The 19,077-nt window shown below is 52.0% G+C and overlaps 1 protein-coding gene across 3 annotated transcripts in view; it reads left to right on the top strand.

The window, feature by feature from the left end:
• The window catches only part of ASTN2 (astrotactin 2), a 261,724-nt gene that overhangs the window by 172,392 nt on the left and 70,255 nt on the right, over positions 1–19,077 (top strand). For all 3 annotated transcript variants that reach the window (XM_085239624.1, XM_085239626.1, XM_085239625.1), the window contains exons 17-19: positions 6,086–6,351; positions 16,883–17,016; positions 18,029–18,177. In XM_085239624.1, coding sequence (XP_085095750.1) covers positions 6,086–6,351; positions 16,883–17,016; positions 18,029–18,177 — 549 coding nt within the window. The remainder of the gene's footprint in view (positions 1–6,085; positions 6,352–16,882; positions 17,017–18,028; positions 18,178–19,077) is intronic.

Raw genomic sequence — 19,077 nt, 5'->3', positions numbered from 1 at the left:
TCCTTTTTATGTGACATAACACCTGGGTGCCTAAGAGGAAAACAGAATTGCTTGGCAGTCTTTTCAATAGCTTGTCAGTGAGGCTGCTGAACACCACTGCTTCCCCAGTCAGGACTTGAGCCACCGGTGGGCTGGTCACTCTTCAGTCCCAGTACAGGTGGGATGTGATGGGTTGCCTTTCTGAACAGCAGCCCCTGTCCATGGGGTGGTTTGGGGTGGGAAGCTGGTGGGACTGTGTCCCTGAGAGTGTTATGCAGGATTCTTGCAAAGTGCAGCTTGTCTCTTCCCACCAGGTCTCTCAAGGACATTGCTGCACAGGTAGGGTGGAGGATGCTGTTTGTGAAGCTCTCCATAAACCATAAAAAGAGAAGGTAGCATAGCTTTCTGTGTGAACTCCTGTAACATCTGTCACGTTTGTGCCCAGCCCTCCATCTTTTCATCGTTCTCTTTAGCAGTCTGGGTTGCTGCAATGGAAATGCACGCTGTGCACTGGGGCGGGCCCTGCAACCCTTCCCAAGCACAAGGAAGGGTAGAGTCACCTTGGAGGCAGCTCCTGCCACCACCTTCTTGCTCTCCAGATTTTAACTGGCTCACAGCACGTGTGCTTGCTCTGATCCATCCCTCTGCTGCTCATGCCTAGAAGTAGAAGAGGGTGGTTCTATCACACTGGCACAGGACTAATGAGCAAATTCATTAATCATATAATCAGTCATTTTCCTCCTGCCTCTTCCCTCCTTCTCTCCATCTCTCTGACCTTTCTATCTGGCCTCTCTTCTCCCCCCTGATGGGTTCTGCTGGCTGTAATCAGAGGTGGAATTTAGCAACCAGACTGTATCTGATAGGAATGTCTGGACTTGGGACATCCTCTGTGGGAGCACAGGTGGAGAACTGTGGCATGAAGAAATTCCATCTGTGGAAGAGGCGAGCCGTCATTTGCCATGATTGCTGCTTGCAGCCTCCCTGTGCATGGGGAGAATGGCGCAGCCTGCGCCACGCTGGCTGACATGGGGACCAAAGTTGGGTGGGCAGCCAGCACTGCTGGGGTGATGTGGGGCCGTGTGGGTGCGGTGGGGTGGAATGGGGTCACGGCCACCGCGATAACACGCTCTGCCATTCAGGAAAGCTCCCCGTGGGGTGACAGGGTGTGATCCCCACCCGTGGGTCTCCCCGGAGGGTGAGGGCTGGTGCCTGCCGTCCTGCTCCGTGCCACCAGAGGGCAGCAGGTCCTCGCGGAGCATCGGCCGCCGATGTCCCGCGGGGATGGGGACGGCGGCCCGGCGCCATGGGGTTCCCACGGACACTCGCCAGCAGCAGCGGGGCCGCCCTCGTGTGCTGCTTCCCTGCTGGACTGACTGTGCTGATGTTCAGACCTAAGCTGCAGGATGCCGTGCCGGGGGCGGCTGCATGGCCTAAAAGATGAGGAGCAGCTCCCATAAGATGGGGAGTGGTTTCTCAGGGATCCCTTGCTCCTCACAGCCCGTGCATGTGCACGGTGCACGCAGGCACTGCTGTCTGCTTGGGGTTCAGCCGTTACAGCGTGCCCTGCTTGGCAGCAGAGACTGGTGCTGTGCTTCTTGTATACAGCAGTGCGGTGCTGCATCCCCCGGCATCACACCCACACCCTCCTTGCCATGCCCATCACTAGCACTGGGCAGCCATAAAGCTGGCCGAGCTCCTCTCAGACCCGTTGGATCCTGCAATGACAATATCTCACTGCAAGAGAAATTCCCAGGCAAACACAGCTATTGATTTTCTTTCTAGCTCCCTTTCGATGGATTTGCCGACAAACAGGTTGTTTTTCTATCCAGTAACAAACCAGCAGCCTGTGCCAGTGAATCTGCATCAGCTGTAAATTCCAGCACCCTGCCCATGGCAGCAAGGCCTGCACAGGCAGGGGGAGGTGGAAGGGACAGGTGGAGCAGAAATAACTCAGCCTTGTTGGGAAATGCGAAGCCCATCTACCTGCTTAGTCCTGGCAGAGCATCCTGTTGGTGTCAGTGGGTTAACCTGGAGGTATCCCTACCAGGATCTGCGCCATAAATTCTCTTCAAGGAAGCTTCAGCTTGTTCCGAGCTTTTCTGCTGTTGAAGAGCTGCCACATCCTTTTCCTGATGCTGCTTGTGGGAAGTCTAGTGATGCCCAGTTCTGGAATGACCTGGGATCTTTTGGCAAAGTGCAGTATAGAGTGCTGTACCACTAGCAAAACCTGCGCCTCCTGGGAGCTCTCAAGACAACGCAACACTCCAGTACAAAAGAGTTACGTGTTGTATTTGGTTCTTGCTCTAGTAGCGTTGTTGTGCTTCCCTCAGGTCTAAGCACTAGGAGGTGCTGCTGTTAATGCTGTGAGCACTTCCCACCCCTGCAGCTGAGTCCTGATGGAGCACAGGGGCAGAACTGTGCACTGGAGCAGGCGATCAGAACTCTGCACGCTCCGTGCTGCTCATCCTCCTTTTTTACACAAGGTTTGACACTTAGGGGAAGGCTATTTTATTTGTTGTGCGGCTGTTGTTTCTTTTTCTAAATACATATTTCAAGCAAACAAACTAATAGATCCCACAAGTTGCCGTGATGCGTCTAACCACATCCGCGGCGCTGTGCTTCCAAACAGATGTTGCCAGGACTCCCTGAGCTGCCAGCAGCATTAGTGAAAGCATGTTCAGATCCAGGGGCTGATAAGGAATCCCCCTGCCCTCACTTCCCTGCACTGTAGAGCCTTGCCATCCTGCAGACTGGGTCTGGGCAGTACCCATCACAGTCACCTGCAAGGCCCGTCCCTGGGAATAGGGCTTTGGAAGAGCAATCTGAGCACTCCAGGAGGTCACCCAGTCATGCATGGAGCTTGTGCAATGTGAACCTAAGCAATGAAGGTGAATAAAATTACTTAGGACTTAGCCCAGCTTGCAGTGAAGACAACAGGAGCATTTCTGTTGGCTTCACTGGTAACTGGGGGTGGCATTTTAGCATTATCTTTTGGAATCTGATTCTGATTCTCTCTAACCCAACAGCAAACCTTGCCTTGACTTCATCAGGAGTAGAATTGGGCCGTAGGTTTTTGAGCCTAAGAAGAAGCCAGCAAGCTGGGTGTCAGCAAGAAGGCAGTAAAAGCCAGAGCAATCCTCCAGTGGTGTGTGGGGCTTCTGCAGCCCCCCGTCAGGTTTCTCTTTGGGGAATGGATCCGTGCATGCAGGCAGCCAGGCAGATACCTCAAAGCCATTTCTGAGGGACAGGAGAGGGAGGCACAGGGACCCTTCAGCTCTTTGCTTTAAGTTGCAGTGGCAGGTCCAGGAATAATCTCATGTGTTTGAGGGGAAAATATCTCCCAGATTTCAGTAACCTAATTTTGTTAGGACTGTACTTAAGCCCCTAAAGCTCATTCCACAAAAGCTACCAAGGATTGCACTCCAGTGCTGATGACTTCCAAGACTTGTCTGGATGAGAGCTGGTGATTTGGCAGTGAAGCCTATTTCCTTCTGCTGAGCCATGTTCTATTTCATTTTCCTTATTTGGAGTTGTACCCAGAGCCCTTTTGGTACAAGGGAGCACTATGAATTAGTTCCCAGCACACTGAACTGCTAACTTCAGCTGCAGTAACCCCTTACGTCCCCAGGAACCCAATCTACAAAGCACTCCTTTTCCCCTTAGTGACTGGAGCTTCAACTGCAATAAAGAGGATTAAATGCAGACACCCGTTTCCACCTTAGCTATGAAGTCTGCAGTGCTGACAAGTCTGCCATGAGTAACCTGGCTCCACGATCAATCTTCTGTGGCTGAGAGCCTGGCTGTTCTGCGAGGGGAGCTGTGCTGTGCACACAGCCTCCCTGATCAGCTGCTGGTTTTCTACCTTTTTTTGCAGACCTCTACTTTTCCACCATGCAGCTCCATTTGGTGACTGCTGCTCCTGAAATGGCTTTACCCAACCGGTTTCCATTGAGCCCTCACCTCCCTGCCAGCCTCTTTGGGGAACTCTTTAAGCCACCACATCCACCACGCTGGCCTCAGCACCTTTTTCTGGGAGGGATGGACAAACAAGGGGTCTGGAAGTGCAGGACACACTGGATGAGCTCATGTTCAGGCTGGGTTCCCTTGGAGTTAACTCTCTCCTTGCTCAGGGTTATTTTGCTCCTTATCTCTGCTCATTCCAGGGGCAGCGGGCAGCTGGGGAGGTCAAAGGGAGGCTGCTCTTCCTGCTTCTCCATCCCGGTTCACACACCTGATTTGTACTCTCAGGGAACCTGAGAGCAGAAACACCATGTTCAAATGTCTGGTGTGCCCCATGCTTGGAAGTAGAGAAGACACCAGCTGTGAAGCACAGAGCAGGGAGCTTAGACACCTTAATTAAAGCAGTCAGATGTGGTGCTCCAGGAGCCTGGCCATCCTACATGGCCGGCCAATAGGTGCCAGCACTTTGTAGCTGTCGAGACAACAATTCAGGAAGGAAAGTCTGATACCCTATTACCAATCAAAAGATAAGTGATTCCACTTTCTCTTCTGTTATCATGTTCTTCCTTAGAGCGTCTCAAAATTGCTTCCCCTGGAAGATCTCTGAAATAACTGCTTGACCTCTGGTGAATCAGCTTTGCAGCCCAGAATAGTTATTGTTGTCTCCTTCTTCTAAATGTGGTTTAGTAGCTGTGTTAAAACCAGTGTTAGCATTATCCAGAAGCAGGAAGAAGCTCATGACTTCTCCTCACAGCTTTCCTCTTTGTGAGGCACCCAGTTGAGCACAGTTTGATGGCTTATGAAGCTTGAAGTTGCCTGGAGCCAATCTCCCAGAAAATAATCTATCCAAGAACCAGCTCTGAGGCTCTTTTTCCATGTCTGTGTACACCAGTGTCTCCCTAGATACTGAGACACCTCTTCACAGCTTCGTTTTAGTTTATCTGAGCAGCTATCCTCCTCTAATTCCACTGAAGATGAGTTGGTTGGAATTTGCTCCTTCTTCCCATGGCAGCTTTGATCCTGTGCATGTGAGTGTTCTCTGACAGCCAGACAGGAGGGGAGGGGCTGTCCCTAGCCTGAAGGGCTTCAAGAGTAATGAATGAATACTGTGCTTGTATTTCTAATTGATAAAGTGCCTTGCCAGATCAGCTGCAGGTCAGAGCAAGCCAAGGGTATTAAGACAAAGCTCACTCCTGTGCAGCTCCTTCTTGGGATGGGGAAGTTGTTGCTGAAGGCAGTGGCTGTCTCCTTGTCCGGTGCATGGTGCTAGGTGTGCTGTTTAGGCACAGGATGAGGAAGGTAGGCTTCTGTAGGCCCATCTCCAGGCTACGAAGGTCAGCTCTCCTTCTTGAGTCAACCCAAGAGGAGATTCTACAATTAAAGTTTCAATAGCAGTGTACAGCACCAAGATGGGAATCTTGACTCCTCTTGTCAGGTACTCCAGATGCAATGCTTTCCTGGACCTTAGCAAGCGTTCAGGCCAAGGAAAGTCAGGCTCTGTGAGTTTGTTTCCTTGTGGTTTAGACCGCTGGTAAGTTTCGTAGTGGGTTTCAAAGTCTTGAATAGTTCCCAAAAACAGCACTTTCACAGCTTGGTGTTAGAAATAACTCTGCCTGTTCCCCTGCAGTGAGGTTGTTCTGTCACTTACCTCCCTGCCATGGGTGTTCATCCTACACTGAGTCCATTTGCCAGCCCGCTTCAGTTCTCAGTGCCCTGGCTTATGTGTCACCCAAACGAGGGAGCAAAGGACTGCAGGCACTGGAGGGAACTGGTGCTAGGGCAGGGCGAGGACACTTGGCTCCCTGTCCCATCTCCTTTGAAGAAGGTTCTCTTTGACAGGAAAGACATTCTTGAGTGGTTTTGTTTCATTTCAGAGTGTAGAAAGTGAAGACACAAGTCACAAAAAAGAGGAAAGAGAACACGGTCAGTTCCATCACTCTAGAAGTGTTTGGCTGGAAATGCTCTCACTTTCTACCCACCTGCGAGTCCTGTTTTTCTGCTTCTCTCCTTGGCCCTTCTGGTTTCCTGTTCCCACCTGGCCCATACCTTCAGCAGCTGCATTTACCCTGGCTGCAGTGAAGTTTGGGTTTGGGGAAGGGACTGCACTGTGATTTGTTTAACGCTGTTTATTTTCTTTCTAAACCAGAAACAACTGAGCTGGGGAACAAGAAGGAATTGAAATCCATGCCATTCATCACCTATCTCTCGGGCTTGCTGACAGCGCAGATGCTTTCTGACGACCACCTCATCTCAGGTGTGGAGATCCACTGCGAGGAGAAGGGGCGCTGCCCGTCCACGTGCCACTTGTGCCGGCGCCCAGGCAAGGAGCAGCTCAGCCCCACGCCGGTCCTGCTGGAGATCAACCGCGTGGTGCCCCTGTATGCCCTGATCCAGGACAACGACACCAGGGAGGTGAGTGAGCTGGTGAGGGACCGCTGTGAACCTTCCAGTCACCACCTCTTCAGCTTGCCTTCCTTAGTCTTAGTGAGCAAGGACCGACTGTTGATCGACAAGGCTCTGTTGAGGTTGCACCTCAAGTGTAGCGTTCAATTTTGCGCCCCTTGCTACAAGAAAGACATTGAGGTGCTAGGGCAAGCACAAAGAAGCTAATGATGGGGCTAGAGAGCAAGTGTTATGGGGAGCAGCTGAGGGAACTGGGATTGCTCAGAGGGGGAAGAGGAGACTCAGGGGAGACCTCATCACTCTCTACAACTGCCTGAATGGAGATTGTATTGAGGTGGAGATGTCTCTTCTCCCAAGCAACAACTGCTTGGGCATTCTAGTGGAAATGCTAAGTCACAGCCTGAAGCAGTGATTGAACACTTGGTGGGAAGACAGGGCCAACTCAGGGAAGCTCAGGTGTATGCAATGCAGCTGAGTGACTGGAAGGGGTGGAGCCAGGATCCATCCCTTCCCAGAGCTCATTTAAGGGTTGGCAGTGGAGGTAAGGGCATCTCTGGCTGGAGATTCCTGCCTTCTGAAGGTAAGCTGTTCTTTTGCTTCATTTCTGCATCTGTGGCTGCTGCATTTGAACTTGTTCTTGTTTGCTGTAGTTGAAGGCTTTGCTGCCCTGCTGTTATCATCCAATTATAGCAGTACAGGCATTTACTACTGTGATGGGGTGGTCTACTTGGTGGAAGAAGAAAAGGCTGTGGATGCAGTCTACTTAGATTCTAGCAAGCCCTTGACTATGTCTCCACAGCATTCTCCAGGAGAAGCTTCAGCCTGTGGCTTGGACATGGGTACTCTTCTCTGGGTAAAAAACTGGCTGGATGGCCAGCCTCAGAGAATGCTGGTGAATGGAGTTACAATCAGCTGGTGTCTGGTTCCAGGGGTCAGTAGTGGGGCCTGTCTTGTTCAATATCTTCATTGAAGTTATAGATAACAGAGTTGAGTGAAGTCTCAGTATGTCTGCAGCTGACACCAAGCTGAGGGGAAGTCTCAATCTGCCTGAGAGTATGAAGACCCTAAGAGGGATCTGGTCAGGCTGGATTGCTGGGCTGAGGGCAGTGGGATGAGGTTCAACAAGAACAAGCATTGGCTTCTGCAGTTCAGTAATGACAACCCCATGCATCATTATAGGCTTGGGGCAGTGTCTAAAAAACTGTACGGAGGAGAAGGACCTGGGGGTGTTGGTCAGTGCTCAGGTGGCCAGGAAGGCCAAGGGCATCCTGACTTGTGTCAGCAGCAGTGCAGCCAGCAGGACAGGGAGGTGATCATATCTCTGTGCTGGGACTGGTAGGGCCACGCTTGGAGGGCTGTATTCAGCTTTGGGCCCCTCTCTGCAAGACAGGTATTGAGGCCCTGGAATGAATCCAAAGATGGGCAATGGATCTGTGAGGGGTCTGGAGCACAAATGTGATTGAAAGTGGTTGTGGGAACTGAGATAGTTCAGTCCAGAGAAGAACAGGCTCGGGAGACCTTACTGATCTCTACAAATACCTGAAAGGAAGTTGTAGCAAGGAGCTGCTCCTGGGTAACAGCAATGGAATGAGAGGCAGTGGCCTTAGGTTGTACCAGGAGAAGTTTGGTTTGGATATTAGGAAGAATCTCTTCCCAGAAAGAGTGATAATGTATTGGAACAGGCTGCTTATGGAAGTGGTGGATTCACTGACCCTGGAGGTGTCTAAGGAAAGGGTAGATGCAGCAATTAGGGACATGATTTAGTGGGTAATGTTGGTGGTAGGTGGATGGTTGGACTAGATCTTCGGAGTCTTTTCCAGCCTTAATGATTCTGTGATGGTATGATGAGAGGAAATGGCCTCAGATTGCACCAGGAGAGTTTAGATTGGATATTGGGAAACATTTACAGAGCGGGCTTTGGAGCAGCATCAGGGTAGTGCTAGAGCTGATGTCCTTGTGCCACCCTCAGCCTTCACAAATGTGTGTGTCTGTGCCTGCATTGCAGTAATAGCAATGCTACGAGCTGGTGCTGTAGGTGTTCCTTTTGCCCCTCAGGTCACAGTAGCTGGGCCTCAAGCCCCTGTTTGCTGTGGGATGTGCTGTGTCAGGAGAGCCCAAAGTCCTGCCAGGCTCTGCACAGCACAAGTGCAGAGGGATAAGCAGCCCCTCGGGACAGGCCCGCAGCCACAGGAGGTCACTGTTACTCCAGGAGGGACTAGCAGAGCTGGAGGTGACCCTTCGTTGGGGCTCTGCTCCTTTTCCTCCTGTGAGAGCTCCAGTGTTAATCATTTGTAGATTTATTTCCCGCTTTCTCTGTTCCCTGCAAGCCCCCACTTCTCTATGCAGCCCCCTAATCCTAAACCCAGAAATGACAGACCTGCTTAAAGTCACTTATTAGCACTGAGCCTGCACTTGATTAAGATGCTTGGAGTGAGCCAGTGTGCAGCAGCTGTGGGTGGGACAGAGAGGGCTGCAGGTCTGGAAACAATCCTGGCAAATAGAGGTGTGACCACCAAGAATGATACTTCCCCTCCACATTCCCCCCAGATCCATGGGCAAAAGAGCTCCCATTCTTTTCCTGGCACTCAAGTCCCTTATAGGGACTGCCCTTCCTTGTCTGCACCTTGATCTTGTTTCTGCTCTTCCATCTGTTAACTCCCCTCTGTTTCTTCCATACAGCCATGCCTGACTTCCCTAATTCTGTTCCTCTGTCCTTTGAGTATTCCCCAGACACCCTTTCTCCTTCTCTCCTCATGCTTTTCCCATTTCTGTCTTCTGCTTTTCCTTGTTTCACTTTCACTTGAGGAGCTCTCCATAGCCTGCTTGGGACTGGTCCCCCTGCTCCCTGGCCATGGCCACACTGGTGCTCCTCCAGTTCTCCCAGCAGCCTTATCTTGCTGCCTTCCAGAGCTCCAGAGACCTGGCATGGCTGTATCCACAGCAAGGACAGGGTTGTTCCTTTCTCTCTGCAAACAGAGCAGGTATTTCTCAGAGTCAGAGCTCTGTTTTCACTGCCAGCCCCTCTCCCAAATGGCACTGCCACCATGCTGTGGCTGGAAGGTATTCTCCTCGTTCTGGGGAGCCAGAGCTGCCTGTCCCCAGCAGCAGCCTCCTCCTGCCCTGGCTCACTGGAAAGCTGCTCCCATCAGCTGCAGCTGGAGGACAGCCTGCATTGTGCTTTTGCTGAGGCACTGGGGAAAAAAAAAAAATCACAAAACAAACAGACAAACAGAACCCTGAAGATGCAGCTAAATAAGAAAGCCCTGGCCATCTTCTAGAGGGCTGTGCTAGCCCACTGCCTGCTGTCTATTGCTGGAGGAGGAGCTGCTGTGCAAAGTTCCAGAGCCTTACTAGCTAGGGCTGTGCCATGAGTAGAGCCTCACTGGGCTCAGTGATGGAGATCTATCTGAGATAGAAAGCCCAGGAGAGGATGGGAGGCTGTGTGCAGTTGGAGGCCACCAACTCTATAGTGCTGACACGATGTAAAGCCATTCATTTAAATTTCTTCCTTGGTTTGTGCCTGCGAATCCATGCTCAAGGGGTGTACGCTGCAAGCAGCACCCGATACAAGGTCTGGATAGTGAAACATCTTTTTTCAGCATCAGTTTGAAGGCTGGGGGTGGTCCCAGGCACTAGGGGAGTGATATTTGCCTGTGGCATAAACAAGATGTGGAAATGTCTGGGATGAGCGCTTGGATAATGCAGTTTGGGGCAGGGGAAGTTTCCTTTGTCTAGGGAGGTGGCTGTTGTGGTGGCAGACTGGGGACATGGCTTGCACAGCCACCTCCCTCTACCCCCTGCATGCAGCAGCTGCTCCCTTGCCTGCTGCCCCCAATTCTGTGTATAATAATCCATGAAGCAAATGCTGACTGTATGGGGATTGCAAGCAGATCCCAATTCCCTCATAGTATTAAAAAAAAAAAAGATAAACAATGAAGACCTTTCTCCTTGCGTGTGCTTATACATAGCTGACAATGTATGTGTACAGGAGGAAGGTAAGGCCACTGATAGCATGGATACAACATCTATCATCTTCCCTGGAAACTTTCCACTGTAGGCTTAGCAGCAAGAATATAGGTAAGATATAGGTAAAGAAATTTTGCTCGCAGTTTTTAGGAGGAGTCTTCATCTACCTCGATAAAGGGAGCTATGCATTCCTTAATATCTGCAGCTACCACACGTACAGGCCTTGTTCTCAGTTTCTGATGACCTTGCCAGAGTTTTAAGTGCTGGGTTTATGTGTCCAGGCGGAGCGTCTGTCTGCCTTGGGCTGATTTGTGACTTTTGTATGTGTGTATGTTTGATTTCAACTAAAACTGACCATTTGCAAGAGTGAGATTAGGTGAAAATATATTGCTTTGCCCATATGAAATAAGTTGGAGAACTATTTCTATCTCTCTGAGACCGGCTATTTTCTTCTCGTCTCAAAGCAAGGACTTGGAATTTAGAAGAAATCCAGAAGTCAGGTTTTGCCTTTTGCTGCCCAGGGAATGTTTGTCCAAGGCTGTTTGTGCTGTAAGCTCCCAGCTGTGGATGCTCAGCAGGAGTTTTGGTTTATGGTTGCAGTGCTGTTCGAAGGCTCTCGTCAGCCCCCAGCAGTGTAAATGTGCATGAGCAGTTCCACGAGTGTCTGGTGCTGCTGCAGCAGCTGGTCCTGGCCAAGCACTGCTTCCAGCACCAAAGGGCTGCTTCCAGCTTGTTGGCCCCAGGTTGGGTGTTGTATGACGGCCCCTCTTTTCCTCCTGGTGTGCAGTGAAAGCTTTGCAGACTGAGCCTCTGTGAGGGAGTGCCCCTCTTTGCCTCTGTGGTTCAGCGTTATTAGTCAGAGCTGGTGCAGCCACTGGGTTGTGCTGGAGCTGGGGATGTCTCAGGCTGCTCCTGCCATCTAGGACATATGGCACTTTTCCTTTTGCAAGTGTTTTCTAGGACAATCTCAGCTGCCTCCTTCCAGGAGCTCAGAGCTCTTGGGGAGGGAGGCAGAAATAGACAAGGGCCAAGGAAATACTAACCTGGGTACCTTCTGAAGGGCCTTGTTGGATGGTGAGATCAGATGAACACAGGTTGGTTTCTGGCACCATTGCAGAACCACTCCCTTCAGTCTACACACTGATGCTCAGGCGGTGTGACCTTGGCAGTGACTGCACCTGAGGTCCCTGGATTCTGCATCATGTTTCAGCTGATGGATGCTCTAATCCCATATCTCTTGTGCTCTGTAGCAGGCACCAGTTTGTGGTAAAGCAGTGATCCCTGCGCTGCCACATCCAGATGAAGTTGAAGGAGATTCTTAACAGCAGGGTTGTGGAAGAAAGCTTAAGTCACATCAGTGGCTGCATGGTTTCCCTCTACTGATGTCCTGAAGCCAGAGGAGAGCAGAACCACACATCATAGTGCCAGGGGATGGTGGCCTTCCTCCTCCTCAAAACCTCCCTGCCTGCCTCACCCCATGGATGGTGAAGGCAGTTCTTCCTGCCCTGGAGCAGCCCTTGTCCAGCAGCACGCTGAGGAGGGGGAGGTGGAGAGCATGCTGTTCTCCCTCCTTCCTCCTCTCTGAAACAAACACAGAAGCCCCACAGCTCACACAGAGCAGCTGCAGAAGTGCTTAGAGGTGGCAGGCAGAAGAGATTAATCCCACCCCTCATGGGAAATGGGCTTGAAACCCCCTTGCTTGTTATGCAAGGAGACAAATGGACGTTGAGCTTGGATTTTAGAAGACCCCTAGGACCTTTGCTTAATCTGCAAATGGTGTAATTTCATCATTAATCTGCAGACACAGCCTCCACACAGCACACCCAGCCCAGTGGAGACAGCAAACTGTCCAGAACGGGAGCATGGGTGGTGGTGATGGTGTGGCAGCAATTTCAGAGCACTGTGGAGGGCAGTGTCCCAGTTCCTCCATGCTCATACTGGAGGCACACTTTGCTCTGTTGGTTCTATCTCAGCAGCAGTGCAAAGCACGGATAACAGGCTTTGATATCTCCTGTTGGTGGTGTTTGGTCAGATCTCGGGGTCAGGGTTACATTGCACTTGCTGCTGGTGTGTGATGGGGCCATGTACTGGGAGCGCTTCTGTGCGCTTCAGCCAGCACTCAACTACCAGGACAAGCTAAGCACATCACGTGGTGAAATGTCCCTTGTCCCTGCTGTCACCACCCACCACCAGGGCAGTGGGAAGCCCACGCTGATTAATGCAGTGCTGTCTCTCCAGGTGCTGAGCAAGGAGCTTTCTGCGTGTCCCTGTGTGGGGACAGTGCCCTCCAAGGGCAGGGCAGGAGAAGTGCCCTGGCAGCACAGATCCCCACCCTGCCTTTCCCCAGAACAGCCTCAAAGGCACAGGGAGCTGGTGCCAGTGATTGCTTTTTCCACTGCCAAACCTGAAAGGGAGCCAGGGCGAGCGGGGACAGTGTTTGAATTGTTGAGGTGCAATTTATTTTTGTTCCTTTGGTCTGGATTTTGTTGTTGTTGCTTTATTTTCGTATCTGTTAATGGGCCATTGTCCTCCTCACGCCAGAGCCCAGCACTTGTGCATCCCGATGCAGCCCTACCCCACATCCAACTCGTGTTAGCCAGGGGAAGAATGGAGGCATTGTAACCACCTGACTGTGCTGACGGGGAGCTCTGGAGCCGAGGTGTGAAAGTGGAGCTCTCTGGGCCGGGATGCTCCCTGCACCACCAGGTTTCAGTGTCCTCTGCTGCTCTCTCGCTTCCCATAAATAACAGAATCCAGGATGCTGCCCGCCCTGGGTCCCTGCCAGTGCCCTGACCTTTCTGGCGGACGCTTCCTGGGATGAGGTGATGCTGCTCTCTGGGGACAGGCAGCAGGGTGGGAGCGGCGCAGATGAGATCAGCTGCCAACAGCAGCAGCGGGGAAACTTCATCCTCCTTTGCTGCAAACCTGGAGCAGACACTCAGACGCGAGCTGCGTGATCCTGGAAAGAGTCTCTGGCCTGGGAAATCCTTCATTTTCCTCCTCGTTTTTGTTTTTTTCCTCTTCCTAGAGATGTCTAGACCGCTAAGGAGCGGCATTTATCTCCTGTGAGCGGCATTAAGCCTCAGCATAAGGGTATGGAAAGCTTTTCTTTCAGCCACCCTCTCATCATAGCGTCTCGTTCTGCCTGCATCCCACACTCTTATCCCCCTGGGTGGCACTCAGTGCAGCCGGGCCAGGTGCTCGTCTGCCATGGAGATGATCGGATCTCCAAAGCCAGCTCAGCACCAGCGCTCACCCCTTGCAGTGCCCCACCTAAAAGCAGCAGCCTCCGTGCTGATTCCTGCCAGTGCTGCTCTGCAGTGTTCCTCTGTGTCCTGTAGCCTTTCTCTCTGGGGTTGTCATCAGGAAACCCACAGTCAGGAAGAACTCGATGCTTCTCCCTCCATCAGCCAGGTCCAACAGAGGACAAAGAGGAAATGTTCTTCTGTTCGCTGCAGAGCATCTGAGCTATAAAACGGGGCCAAATAGCCTCCCCCTGAGCACAAATAACAACAGGAGAAAGATCCATATGCAATCGAGTGTGGGATAAATGTGCTTAGCTGATCATTCGTTTCCTTAATATTTTTTTTATGAATAGGCTTAGCTTATGGTAAGATGGGACTTTATGGTCCTGTAAGTCTTGCTGGTGTCAAAACAGATGAACTAGCCATCCTACGGGGGAACTATCAATCCAGTATATGTGTGTGTATGGGTGTGGGGAGTCAGACCTATTATACCTTTAAGAGCAAATTAGATGCTGTTCCTATGATTCATAATGCTATATATCTAATGGCATGACTCGTCATCTAGAAAATAAATGTTTCAAGCCAGTTTCTCATCTCATAAATTTCCCCTCTGGCACTGAAGGACATAAACTAAATGGGCTGACTCACAGGGAAACAATACAATTTGGATACTTGTAAATGAAAGATAGAATTGCTGTAGGGCATGGGGGGCAGTGAGGGGCTGGGGAGCAGCAGGCAGGAGTGGGGCATGGCCACCATCACCTCCAGTGGGCACTGCTGGTGCTGGGAAGCCCTTCCTACTCACAGAATCCAATGGTTTGCCTCTGCTGGCTGCCTTGGTGTGGTAGCCATGACTGAGCATTCTGCCCAGGGAGGTGGTGGTGGTGCCCTGGTCCCTGCAGGCAGCCAAGGTCAGGCTGGTTGGGGCACTGAGCACTGATGGAGCTGTGCGTGTTCCCTGCATTGCAGTGAGTGGGACCAGATGGCCTTCAAGGGCCCCTTCCAACTGAAGTGGTTCTGTGATTCTGCATGACCTTACCTATTTTCTCCATCTGTTTGCTCCTGCTGCTTCCCCACCCTTCTCCACAGGAAAGTCCCATACCTTCTAGCCAGACTCCCTGCTCTGACTGGTGGGGGAGGCTCTGTGAGTCCATCAGCCCCTGCTTCTCCCATAGCAAACCTCAGGCAGTGGGATGCTGCAGCCCTGCTGCTGCGTGTAGGTGTGCTGCCCTAATGAGCACAATTGAAGGACGCATCGATCTGCTAACCTCGTTTGCACGAAGGTTGACACAAGGCAGATGATGGCTGCGTACCTGCAGGATCTAATTAACATGGGGTAAGGCCAGGCAGGCACGGCGGATTGCTCATCCAGCATGGTGCTTAGCATCACAAAAATAGAAAACAGAAGGGCAGCATTGACTGGTGGGTTTGGTGGAAGGGTGTGAATGGGGAGGTGGGATTTCTCCCCTGCAGGTTGTGTGGGGTCAGTGGGCAGGGAGGGAGCAGGCTGGGGCCAGTGTGACAGCAGTGACGTGGGGCTTCTCTGCAGCCTGTGTTCTCCCAGGGAGGCTGTGGTGCTCCATCCTGCACAGCCCCAGCAATCCCTGCAGCCATGCACCCACATTTATCCATGTGCTCAATAAACTCTTTTCTGTCCTTTCTGCTCTCCTGTTACATTGAGGTGCCCTTTCTCACCCAGTGCCATAATTACATTCTAAAGAACAAAATCAGGTCACATTTTCTCTTTCAGTGTTTTTTTTTTTTCTTCCTTCCCCCCCTTTCTGGAACAGTGCTGTTCTGTAAATGCCTGCAAGCAGAAGGATTGCAGAGGCAGGCACCTCACTAAAGGTGCTGCTGTGTTTGGGGAGAGCGACACAGCCCCAAACAATAGCAGCCTGACGTCAGGCTCTATTTATACCTCCTCTTTTCATTAATGTCCCCGGGACAGAGCTTTTTCCTACAGCTCTCTGCTAAATGCCACAGCACTGCAGCTGTCCCTGTGTGCTCTAAGGGCAGGTTTTATCTTGGAGATGTGAGCTGGGGTGCGAGCAGTCTCAGCAGGACCAGGCATCTTCAGGCTGCGGGGTGTGGGCTGAGCCCAGGCACGAGCAGGACATTGAGGCTACGATGGCCCCAAAATGCACCAAGAGAGTAAAAGCGTTGCAGATATGTTCGTTTCATGGTAGCTGTTGTCGCAGTCTGTTGTGCCTCCGGCTGTGTTTGTGCACAGGAGGAGGTGCTGCAGTGATGCTGAGCCCTGTCCTGCACCGTGAGCTGAGCTCCTGGGTCAACTAGAGGGACTTCAATGCATTTCAGCCCCAGATGGCAGCAGGTTGGTGCTGCTGTTGGGGAGCTGGTTGATGTGATGGGGGCAGTGCTGAGGGAAGGCTGCAGCTGGGGGAGCACCCGTGGGACTTTGCGTGCTGGGTTTCATCCTACATACCACAGTTTGTTCTTGTGAATATCCTTATACCAGTGCATCAAGCACTGGCTGGCATGCAGGAGGGCAGCAGGAATAATACCATATGAGAGGGATGGGAGTGGAGCTGTGAACTGGGGTGGGTCAGTCTGGAGAAAAGGAAACTCAGAGGAGACCTCATTGGTCTCTATAGATGCCTGAAAGGAGGTTGTGGTGAGGTGGGGTTGGCCTCTGCTCCCAGGTGATAGCGATAGGATGAGAAGTAATGGCTTTAAGTTGTGTCGGGAGGGGGTTCAGGTTGGATATTGGGAAAAATTTCTTCTCCTAAAGAGGATTCAAGCACTAAACAGGCTGCCCAGGAAGTGGTGGAGTCAGCGTCCATGGAGGTGTTGCAGAACCATGGAGATGTGGCACTGAGGGATGTTGTCGGTGGGCACGGTGGGATGGGCTGGGGTTGGACTTGGTGATCTCAGGGGTCTTTTCCAACCTTAATGGTTCTGCGAATAGTAGAAATGTTTTGGAATCACTTCATGCTTCGCTGGGTCAGAAGCAGTTGTGGAATGGACAGTTGTGGAAAGTTTCCCTGCAACATCAGCATAAAGGTACCCAGGCACAAAGTCACCCAGGGGCCCATGTTTGTGTTCCTTGGGGCAGCTCGATCCTCCTTCACGAGAGGACATGAGTGTGGGGCACTGTGCAGACACCCCCCGTCAGCACCCATGGGTAAACCCAAATCACTGTTACGAGAGAACTAAAGCCCTGGCAGCTGCAGGGACTCACACTGGGTCACATAGAACAGGGAGAACCCCCCAGTATTTCCCAAACCTGGACTCTGCACAGCACTCAGCAGCACACAGCCAGCCCGCTGGCCGCGATCCCCCCATCCTCACGCTCTCCGTTCTTACGGCAGGCTTTCAGAGGCGCGCTGATGAGCTCATATTGGTGCTCTGGGAAAGGCGACGTGATCGAAGACTGGTGCAGGTGTGACCTCAACGCCTTCGATGAGAACGGGCTCCCGAACTGCAGCCCCCTCCCTCAGCCTGTGTACGTATCCTCCTGCTCCACAGTGCTGTCCCCATCCCATGGGATGCAGGGACACCTCCTGCCGTGTGCCACTGAGCCCGTTGCCGTGCTCCAGGGCGCCTTGCTGCCTGGCTGCTGCCTGTAGGAGATCCTGGCTCTGGCTGTGGCCCTGGAAGGTTTCCTTCTAGATTTTCATCACCTGATTAGCAGGGCTCGTAGAAGGGGATTTCAAATGCTGAAAGAAATGGAATTATGGTGCAATTCATTGTGGCTTGTCAGAGCAAAAGCAAATCAGGAGCAAGCTGATGGGGAATTAGCTGAGAAAGCAGGAAGACTGGCTCCAGAGCTCCACAAGGACACCTGAGTGAGCCAGTGTTCTCCAAGGGGGATTCATTTCCCATTCTGAGTTAACAAACACTCATACATGTGGAGCTGGACTTTCCCAAGCCCTGTGTTGTATTGCTGCTTGCCCCATTGTAGAGGAGGCAGTTGCCTTTGTGTTAGCACAGAGCCCGGGGCTGCTCTGCTGTACCCACACAGTTTCCAACCCAGGCTGGGTTTTACTGCCCAGCTTTTGCTTTTATTTTTACTCACACCCATCAGAACTTGTTCCTTTGCAGCTGGGTAAGTTCTCAGCCACACCTGCCACTTCTCATAGCACAGTCCTGACCTTCTCTTTGTGTAAACTCAGCCCCACTGGGCTGCCTGCAGTTAAGCTGGGTCCTCTCCTGCTCCTGGGCAGTCAGTCCTCAGCTCCCCATAGAGCTGCTGAGCTCCAGCAGCTCTCCCAGGAGGCAAAGCCTCCTGCAGATGGGATATGTAGGATTACAAGACCTCAGAGGCTCTGCTAGGAGCCAGGAGGTGAGGATACCCACACAAATAGGCTGTACCCAACTGCAAGCTGCTTCTGTGCTCTTTGTGCATGCTCCTCTGCATGAAGGCGGGCAATTCAAGACTTGTGCTGCTTAGAGAGGGAATTCCTCACGGAGAAGGAGCTGAAGCTGATGTGTTCTTTGGTTTCTGCCCTTCCCAGCCTGCGGCTGTCCCCCAGTGTGGAGCCCTCCAGCACTGTGGTCTCCCTGGAGTGGCTGGATGTGCAGCCTGCCATTGGGACGAAGGTGTCCGACTACGTCCTGCATCACAAGAAGGTGGATGAGTACACAGACACAGACCTCTACACAGGTGGGTGATGCTGCGGGGTGACTCTGTGCCCTGTGGAGGTATGCGCTGTGCTGAGCCATGCTGGGTGTCCTCAGAGCTGCTGCTACTGTGAAGAAAGGTGCAAGGAGGAGAGGTGTTGGGGTGGTGTTGAAGCCTTTAGGAGAGGTTTCTGAAGGCTTCTGCAGAGGTGGGTGTAGGACGGGAAGGAGGAAAACAAAAGTGCGGTGTGGTGGACTGAACTGATAGGCACTTTTTGGGTAGGAGAGCTGTGAGTTGGAGTTCTTCAGTGAAGCTGGTGTTTGATCTGATCAGCATGAAATGCTTCAGGATGGTGGGTGCAGGGGAAGGTCAGCCTGCAGCAGCTGAAGAGCTGCACTGGTCCCTCCCAGTGAGCAGGAATTGCGTTCTGGCCTTTGACAAGACACTTGAAGTTACCTTGCACAGCTAGCAAAGCAATGTGAAGCCTGCAATTTTTGGAGAGATCACTTGAGCAGCACGGGGAAATCCGAAACTTCCCTGGGCTGGAGCTCAGTTTCCAGCTCTGGGCTGGGCTGAGCGCTCTGTGCCCTGTGAAGGCTTTGTCAGTGGTTCGGCTGTGCTTCAGGGGCTGCTGGGCGAGGTGGAGGGATGTGAAGGATGGGGTAGATCTCAGTGAATCAATGATTTATTTCAGAAAATATCACTGGAGGCCTTGAGTGTTGCTACTGCTGCTTAGAAAACCAGGCAAAACCTCCTACTGCTTCTCACTCAAGGACTTTGGGTTCAGCTCATTAAAGAGGTTCATTTGAGCGGCCAGGGGCAGCTGGTTGTTGACTGAAGCAGAGATCTGCCTTTGTGCAAAGGGCCCCAGGTGCTGGCAGTACCAAATTCCACCCATCTCTGGTGAGGGAGAATTAGGAGAAGGTTTCCACCTGTGGTTGA

This window comes from Meleagris gallopavo, chromosome 19, assembly GCF_905368555.1.
Source record: "Meleagris gallopavo chromosome 19, MGAL_WU_HG_1.1, whole genome shotgun sequence".
Lineage (NCBI taxonomy): Eukaryota > Metazoa > Chordata > Aves > Galliformes > Phasianidae > Meleagris > Meleagris gallopavo.
This window is presented reverse-complemented; position numbering and strand designations above follow the sequence as displayed.